The following is a 10041-nucleotide window of genomic DNA, read 5'->3' on the forward strand; positions in this document are numbered from 1 at the left end:
CTGCTGCTGCTGTAGCATCGTCTGCTGCTGCTGTAGCATCGTCTGCTGCTGCTGTAGCACTGTCAGCTGCTGTTGCTGCTGCTGTAGCACCGTTGTTGGTGTGGCTTATTGAGAATACCAAGAAACAATTAACCCCAGAGGATTTGCCACCCAGGATAACCCAAAAAAGTCAGTGTCATCGAAGACTGTCTAACTTATTTCCATTGGGGTCCTTAATCTTGTCTCCCAGGATGCAACCCACACCAGTCGACTAACACCCAGGTGAACAGGGAAAAATGCCTGGAACTAGTGCTCATATTGGTGAATTTAAAGCCAGCAAAGGTTGGTTTGAGAGATTTAAGAATCGTAGTGGCATACACAGTGTGATAAGGCCTGTTCTGGAAGAAAATGCCAAACAGGACCTACAGTACTCAGGAGGAAAAGGCACTCCCAGGACACAGTGTCTCATCAGTCATTGCTGCATCTTCAATAAAGGTGTCATTTATTCTTCATTTAGTAGAGTAGTACATGCACAATACATATTGTGCATGTACTACTCTACTATTGTGCATGTATCTTTCTCTTTGTGTGTAGGAAAATGTATATTTCATGTGGTAAAATTTTTTTTTCATACTTTTGGGTGTCTTGCATGGATTAATTTGATTTCCATTATTTCTTATGGGGAAAATTCATTCGCATACCGATCATTTCGCATAACAATCAGCCCTCTTGCACGGATTAAAGTCGCTATGCGGGGGTCCACTGTAGTCCTGTTTTTTCGTCAAAATATTGACTCGGAAATGGTCCGGTAACTTGCTAATAGTCCTTCGTCCCGGAGGCGTACTCACGGTCTGAGCCGCCTCCAGCCACCTCGGCCTTTCCTTCCCAGCCAGTGTGCCATTGTTTACCAGTGAGCGACGGTCCCCTCACATGGTCCAGGGAAATATTTCATATTTCATTTATTTTAGTGCTTGCAAGTTATTTAAGTGCTAAATAAGCTACCGTGGCTCCAAAGAAAGCTCCTAGTGCCAAGCCTTTGGTAAAGAAGGTGAGAAATACGATTGAATTTAAGAAAAACATAATTGAACAATATGATAGTGGTGCACGTGTGGGCGAACTGGCCAGGATGTATAACAAATCCCGTACATCATAGCCAAGAAAAAGGAAATCATGGATGCTGTTGTTGCAAAGGGGGTATATATGCTGACAAAAATGAGATCACCAGTACTCAAAGATGTTGAGAAGTTGTTATTGGTGTGGATAAATGAGAAACAATTAGCAGGAGATAGTCTTATGACGTCGCTTATTTGTGAAAAGGCTAGGCAGTTGCATGACGATTTGGTAAAGAAATTGCCTGCAACTAGTGATGATGTGAGTGAATTTAAGGCCAGCAAAGGCTGGTTTGAGAGATTTAAGAAGCGTACTGGCATACACAGTGTGGTAAGGCATGGTGAGGCTGCCAGTTCGGACCACAAGGCGGCTGAAAAATATGTGCATGAATTCCAGGAGTACACAGAGGCTGAAGGATTGAAACCTGAACAAGTGTTCAATTGTGATGAAACAGGCCTCTTTTGGAAGAAAATGCCAAAGAGGACCTACATTACTCAGGAAGAAAAGGCACTGCCAGGACACAAACCTATGAAAGACAGGCTGACGCTCATGTTCTGTGCTAATGCTAGTGGGGATTTCAAAGTGAAGCCATTACTAGTGTACCATTCTGAAAATCCCAGAGTGTTCAGGAAAAGCAATGTTATGAAGAGTAAATTGTGTGTGTTTTGGAAATCTAATAGTAAGGCATGGGTCACGAGGGAAATTTTTGTACAGTGGTTCAATGAAGTGTTTGGCCCTAGTGTGAAGAATTACCTCCTGGAAAAGAAATTGGATCTCAAGTGCCTCCTAGTAATGAACAATGCACCTGCTCATCCTCCAAACTTGGATGACCTAATTCTGAAGGAGTTTGGGTTCATCACAGTAAAGTTCTTGCCCCTGAATACCACTCCTCTCCTCCAGCCCATGGACCAGCAGGTCATTGCAAGCTTTAAAAAACTCTACACCAAAGCAATGTTTGAAAAGTGCTTGAATGTGACCTCAGACACTCACTTGACCCTACGAGATTTTTGGAAAGAACATTTCAGTATTCGCCATTGCATAAACCTTATAGGTAAGGCTTGGGAGGGAGTGACTACCAGGACTTTGAACAATGCTTGGAGAAAATTGTGGCCAGATTGTGTCCACAAGAGGGATTTTGAAGGGTTTGGGGCTGACCCTGATGAGCCTATGTCAGTTGTTAAATCCACTGTGGCACTGGGGACTTCCATGGGGTTGGATGTGAGTTTGGAGGATGTGGAAGAGTTGGTGGAGGACCACAACGAAGAGCTAACCACTGAGGAGCTGCAAGAGCTTCAGCAGGAACAGCAACAGATCGCAGCTCAGAATCTTGCTGCAGAGGAGGAGGAAGAGAGATGGAGGAAGGTGCCTTCTTCAGAATTTAAGGAGATTTTTGAAATGTGGGGTAGGATGGAAAGATTTATGGAGAAACATCACCCTGAGAGGGATGTTGCAAGCCATATCGGCAACTTGTACAGTGACAGAGTCTTGGCCCATTTTAGGGAAGTTTTAAAGAGACGCCAGAAACAGAGCTCTCTGGACAGTTTTTTTGTGAGACAGGACTCCAGTGACTCTCAAGGTGGTCCTAGTGGCATTAAGAAACAGAGAAGAGAAGTAACCCCAGAAAAGCAATTAGTACCCGAGGTGTTGATGGAAGGGGATTCCCCTTCCAAACAGTAATTCATCCAATCAGTCTCCTTCTCCAGTCTTCCATACACAAAGAAGAATCGCTAATAAAGGTAAGTGTTATTCTGTTAATGTTTAATTCATCTTGTGCCACTGTTTATGTATTATATCTATATTTCATGTAAAAAAAAATTTTTGTTTTAATACTTCTGGGTGTCTGGAACGGATTAATGGAATTTACATTATTTCTTATGGGGAAAATTGATTCGTAAATCGTCCATTTCGATAATAGTCCCACTTCCAGGAACGGATTATGGACGATTATTGAGGGACCACTGTATTTCTAACAAATGATAGAGATATGCAAGAACAGGCATGTTTGTAACCAAAGTGAATTGCAAAATGGAAAACTGAGCACAGCAACCTTATTTTTTCCTTTTTTTGGAAGTGAGAAGTGGACAAAGCACTGATGGCGTTAAAAACAAAAAAACGGTATATACAGGGCAGGCAGATGACAGCACCCAAAATATAAAGGGACAGTGATCAGTGGGGGGGGGGGGTAATTCGACAGTAAATGGGATTCACAAATCATATCACTAAAAATACAATAAGGTAATAGTGAAAGGGATGTGTACAGCAAGGTTTGCCTGTAGTTATTTAAAAAAAAAAAAAAAAAAAAAGTTTTTCAATTTTTGTGGGATTTATATCTAATTTTCCATACCACTAGGTCACCCATTTATATAAAATACAATACAGTATTAATTTTTATATTTTTTAAAAATAATGACACTGAATTAGCCCTTCTATAATTTTGCCATGATAATTATGTTGACTAATATGACTGTACAGTATTTGCATATAACACCTGTGAAAGGATAACATATAAAAAAATGCATTTGTAGTATGTATAAAATGCTGCACTATGCTAAAGTTAAACAATTATTCTACACAATGGATCACACAACTTGCACAGTGTTAACCTAAACGTTCACTTTTGTACCATCCTTGACTAACCTATGCATTAAGTGCAAATAAAGAATATTTCCCATGTTAGTGCATATTTACCTGGCATCTCTTCCTCCTCTCCATCACTACTCTGTTCAGCGTATGGATCAGCTTGCCTCTTCAGACGTGCCCTCATCTCCTCCTTCTTCTCTTTCTCCTTCCGTGCTGGAAGAAAAATAAAAAAAAAAAAACATTAAGATGAGGCAATCTTTAAAAGATTATTTTGAGGAAAAAGGCTTTTAAAATAAGCCATGAAATAATCTAAGAGATTCCATAGATTTCTTGAGGCAAGAATCTGTACATGTGATGTAACCCATAACATGAGTGTCATATAAGGTACTTTCACCATTCCTGTACAGTGCCTTACTGGTGAGTTGAATAATGCATGTAGCTAAGAGATATTTGTACCCAGTAAGAATACAAAGTATCTACAGTATATCCTTAATATAATATGAAATTTTTTCTTAACTAAGCAAAAGCTGGGTTTGGGTATGGTAGGGTAAGTCTGGAATTAGTATGACAAATTTTTGTGAGAAACTGTAGTATTACAGCAATAGAGTGATTGTTATAGTAGCATTCCAAGATAAAACAACACAGTAAGTTAGCTGGAGACACAATATTACAAAATACTGTAGTATATAAACTCATTTTATCTATCTCTTGTTGAATATGTGTATGTTTTAAATTTCAGTACCTCATGATGAACCACCCAAAAACAGTGATACAGTACGTCTCATATACTCTGCTCAATTTTCTGGCATCCAAAGAAAATGGTTGGTCAAGAATTTTTTTTCTGTTCAAGGTCACACATGACATTATCACTATGTTTAAAATAGAGAATTTTTAGTTCAACTATGTAGTAATATAATAGGTCCACTTTTAAGATTCCATGAGAAATTAACTTTCATTTGCACATACAATACTACACTAACAAACTAACCAAACTCAAAAAATAAAATTCAATCTCAGTAACAAGTACAGTACGTATATGATAATATAATAGATATTTTCACACGAGGTGAAAATACAGTATTTCAGGTTTATTAAAAAACATCAAACTGCTACTGTAATAGTAAAAGAATACCAATATTGTACCCTCAGATTTTTTGAAGATCCCAACAGATACCCCAGCAGTCATACAAATCTTACTAAAACTGAAACTCTCAGAAAATGTAAACCCATACTAGTATATGTTCCCTGACCAGCTGGGTTGCAGTGCCAATCAAACAGTGTGCTATCAGCACTAATAGCCAGGCTAACCAGGAAAAATCAGCAGCCATAAAATGCCTTGGGAAATCTGCCTGAAGTGCACTAAACCACACACATTTGTTTAGTGAACTTTTTTCATGAGTTTCAACATTAATGCCATTGGAAAAAAAATGGCAGGTTCAGCTACTGCAGCAGCTATAAATCAAAAACATTAGCATTACAAAGCAAGTACGTATTCCTAATACATATATCAACTGTCAAATTTTGAAACATCATTTAGAGGGGACTGCCAGTACTGACCAAAAATACATATCCCCAATGTAAGTAGTACTGATTCATGACTCATGAAATTGTAATAACACGACTGCAAACAAATCACAGAATGGTGGGGCTCGACCCTATGACAGATAAGGTCCATGTTGATCATATGATTTTTTTTTTTTAACAAGTCGGCCGTCTCCCACCGAGGCAGGGCGACCCAAAAAGAAAGAAAATCCCCAAAAAGAAAATACTTTCATCATCATTCAACTCTTTCACCTCACTCACACACAACCACTGTTTTTGCAGAGGCGTTCAGAACCCAACAGCTTAGAAGCATATACGTATAAAGATACACAACATATCCCTCCAAACTGTCAATATCCCGAACCCCTCCTTTAAAGTGCAGGCATTGTACTTCCCATTTCCAGGACTCAAGTCCAGCTATATAAAAATAAACGGTTTCCCTGAATCCCTTCACTAAATATTACCCTGCTCACACTCCAACAGCTCGTCAGGTCCCAAATACCATTCGTCTCCATTCACTCCTATCGAACATGCTCATGCACGCCTACTGGAAGTCCAAGCCCCTCGCACACAAAACCTCCCTTACCCCTTAATTCCAACCTTTTCAAAGATGACCCCTACCCCGCCTTCCTTCCCCTACAGAGTTAAATGCTCTCCATGTCATTCTACTTTGATCCATTCTCTCTAAATGACCAAACCACCTCAACAACCCCTCTTCAGCCCTCTGACTAATACTTTTATTAACTTCACACCTTCCCCTAATTTCCACACTCCGAATTTTCTGCATAATACTTACACCACACATTGCCCTTAGACAGGACAGCTCCACTGCCTCCAACCGCCTCCTCGCAGCTGCATTCACAACCCAAGCTTCACACCCATATAAGAGTGTTGGTACTACTATACTTTCATACATTCCCTTCTTTGCCTCCATAGATAACGTTTTGTCTCCACATATACCTCAACGCACCACTCACCTTTTTTCCCTCATCAATTCTATGATTAACCTCATCCTTCATAAATCCATCTGCCAACACGTCAACTCCCAAGTATCTGAAACATTCACTTCTTCCATACTACTCCTCCCCAATTTGATATCCAATTTTTCTTTACCTAAATCATTTGATACCCTCATCACTTTACTCTTTTCTATGTTCACTTTCAACTTTCTACCTTTACACACACTCCCAAACTCATCCACTAACCTTTGCAATTTTTCTTTAGAATCTCATATAAGCACAGTATCATCAGCAAAAAGCAACTGTGTCAATTCTCATTTTGTATTTGATTCCCCAAAATTTAATCCCACCCCTCTCCCAAACACCCTAGCATTTACTTCTTTTACAACCCCATCAATAAATATATTAAACAACCATGGTGACATTACACATCCGTGTCTAAGACCTACTTTTACCAGGAAGTAGTCTCCCTCTCTTCGACACACCCTAACCTGAGCCTCACTATCCTCATAAAAACTCTTCACAGCATTTAGTAACTTACCACCTATTCCATATACTTGCAACATCTGCCACATTGCTCCCCTATCCACTCTATCATATGCCTTTTCTAAATCCATAAATGCAATAAAAACTTCCCTACCTTTATCTAAATACTGTTCACATATATGCTTCAATGTAAACACTTGATCTACACATCCCCTACCTACTCTAAAACCTCCTTGCTCATCCGCAATCCTACATTCTGTCTTGCCTCCAATTCTTTCAATTATAACCCTACCGTACACTTTTCCTGGTATACTCAGTAAACTTATTCCTCTATAATTTTTACAATCTCTTTTGTCCCCCTTCCCTTTATATAAAGGGACTATACATGCTCTCTGCCAATCTCTAGGTACCTTCCCCTCTTTCATACATTTATTAAACAAAAATACCAACCATTCCAACACTATATCCCCCCCCCCCTGATTTTAACATTTCTGTCATGATCCCATCAGTTCCAGCTGCTTTACCCCCTTTCTAGTGCATGAAATTACCGCCTCCCTTTCTTCGTCGACATTTAAAAGTTCCTCAAAATATTCTCGCCATCTACCCAAAACCTCCCTCTCCCCATCTACTAACTCCCCTACTCTGTTTTTAACTGACAAATCCATTTGCTCCCTAGGCTTTCTTAACTTGTTTAACTCACTTCAAAATATTTTCTTATTTTCATTAAAATTTCTTGACAGTGCCTCTCCCACTCTATCATCTGCTCTCCTTTTGCACTCTCTCACCACTCTCTTCACCTTTCTTTTACTCTCCATATACTCTACTCTTATAAGAAACAATGCAGTACCTAGGTTTCTATATGCACAAGATATTTGCTATCCTGCCCAATCTCTCTCATGATAAAGAGCTTTTGTTTGTGAATTCTATTTTCCTGTTCCTGCAGAGACTGAGCTCTAATTGAAATCCTATTTCTTTCTCTAAGGTACAGCACATATCACAACTATTCCTCTTAAAGGCAAGTGCATTCTAAATGACAGCAGAAGTATGCCATGTTTACCAGCAATCATACTCAAGCAAGTGCAAAACACTGAACAGATTTTCATTTCACATTCAAACTCAATTTTTTAAATTAACATCATTTGGTAAACATATACCTTGTACCCTACCCAATATTTAAGTGCTTCCAGGATGTACTGGAATTTTTTTACACAAGGTATGACATTCCAGGACTGGAGTTTTCTAATGCATTTTGACCTGGATGAAACCAACAACAGTTGGTCAACATGCAAGTACATAACCTATTTTTACTGCTAGGTGGACAGGGACAGTGGGAGTGTAAGGAAACTTGCCCATATGTTTCTCTATGCTGGGACCATACAATTACAAGTCAAATACTCTCATCAGTAAACTACATGGTACCTCCAACAAACAAATGGGGAAAGAGGTAAAGGGGGGAACACAGAAACACAAAAATCACTCACCTATTACTAGGAATAAAGAAATGTTGATAACATTATATGCCCCCAAATGAAAATACCAAGGAAAATAATTGCTACAAAATGCAATGTTAAGTCATCACCAAAGCAAAGTTCAACAGTCTTGGCACTTCCTTGCATATTCTGTCAGAGATACAGCCTTTAAATTCCACAAATGTCTAGAATTCTTGGCAGTCATACCAAAAGTTACTTCAGCTTTCCCACTTCACTACCAACCCAGCCAACAAGATATCTAAATATAACAAACATACAGTATCAACAGAGTATCAGCATAGCTTTTAGGGCTGTATACACATACATGAAGTTAAGTAGGACCCAAGAGCTGTAGCCTGACTTTTCCCACAAACAGCTTACTGGACAACATGGGAAATGCTTGATCTATGGGTACCCAGCATCCAACTACTTCACTGTATGTTGTTGAGTTTAAGTGCTAAAAGAGCACCTGCCATGTAAGCCTTGCTTATCATTCCTTTTATTTTGGTGTTGATAAGTTTAAGGGTTATGATGGCACATGTCATATGAATGCTGCTCCATTTTCCAATACTGCATGTTCTTCAGTTTAAGACCTGTGACAGCACATGCTATAAAAGCCCTACTCCCAGTTTACTATTACTGTATGCTATTGATGACCTTAGGGGATGTGACAGATCAAATATTACAATCCCTGTTCCCAGTTTCCTATTATTTAAAGTCCCAAGAATCCAGCTCATACAACCAGGTGAACCAGGCTGTGATGGATATGTGGGGCAGCAGGCCTCCAGCAGCAACAGCCTGGTTGATCAGGCAAGAACCAGACAAGCCTGGCCCATGGCCAGGCTCAGAGTAGAGAAACTCTCGAAACTCTTCAAAGGTATATCAAAGGTATAACTACAATACTAGAACGTACCATACTTAACCCTTTCAGGGTCGACAGGCCCTCTCAGAGACTTGTTCTCAGGGTCGGCCAAATTTAAAAAAAAAAAAAAATTATTTTTTCCTATGAAAAGATAGAGAATCTTTTCCCGATCATAATGACACCAAAAATATGAAATATGAAATTTGATGGAAAACTTACGGAATTTTGCTTTCGCGAAGTTAGTGGTCTCAACGATGTTTACGCATTGGCGATTTTGCCCACTTTCAGCCCTATTTTCGGCCAATTCCAGTGTACTTGTCGACAAAAATCATAACTATTTTGCTAGAACTCCACTTTTTCTATTGAATGAGTACAAGAAACCATCCATTTACCGATTTCAACTATCCAATACAGCGGTCAGAATTTAGCAATTTTGTCAATTTCACACAAATTTCAAAAGATGCCAATTTCCGAAAAGGGTCCAGAATAAACAAGAAAGACATTCCTGGCATTAAAATAACATTTCCTCTGTTCATTAGTCACGTCCCCACGCCCCTCTTACATTCTTTTGCTTTCCACTTTGAATTTTTATTTTCACAAAAAAATAGAAGATTTACTGTTATGCAGACTACTGCATTAGTGTAGAAATGGTATAAATAATATCAGCACACTTGTGAAAGAATATCAGACTCACCAGTTGACGTGTATTGGATGTATAGCATGATTTGTTTACTTTTGAACTTTGGTAAAAATCAAACATTTCTGCTACTTTGAGCTCAATTTCAAGGTACTTTTCTTTGTAAAACCAGTCAAAATCATCTCAATTTCTGTAATATGTCTTCCATTCTATAAAATGAGACCAGGAAAACTAGAATACAACAATAAATACCATACAAAAATACAGTGCAAAGTCCCTGTTTTAATCCAAAAGCATGGTCAAAGTTTATTTTTTCTCATTACGCACTGTGCGCTGCAGGATTTTTTTATACCATGCACACTGACCACATAGACCCATTCTTTCATATGTAGGCCTACCAGTTTTCTCTCACTAGAT

At 39.0% G+C, this 10041-nt stretch overlaps 1 protein-coding gene across 10 annotated transcripts in view; it reads right to left on the reverse strand.

Moving 5' to 3' along the window:
- Window positions 1-10041, reverse strand: part of Usp16-45 (ubiquitin specific protease 16/45) — a gene marked incomplete in the record, with an annotated part of 416997 nt that overhangs the window by 371757 nt on the left and 35199 nt on the right. For 9 of the 10 annotated variants that reach the window (XM_070098356.1, XM_070098257.1, XM_070098117.1 and 6 more), the window contains 1 exon segment: window positions 3778-3882. In XM_070098356.1, coding sequence (XP_069954457.1) covers window positions 3778-3853 — 76 coding nt within the window. 10 annotated transcript variants of the gene reach the window in all.

This window comes from Cherax quadricarinatus, chromosome 1 (genome assembly GCF_038502225.1).
Source record: "Cherax quadricarinatus isolate ZL_2023a chromosome 1, ASM3850222v1, whole genome shotgun sequence".
Classification (NCBI taxonomy): domain Eukaryota; kingdom Metazoa; phylum Arthropoda; class Malacostraca; order Decapoda; family Parastacidae; genus Cherax; species Cherax quadricarinatus.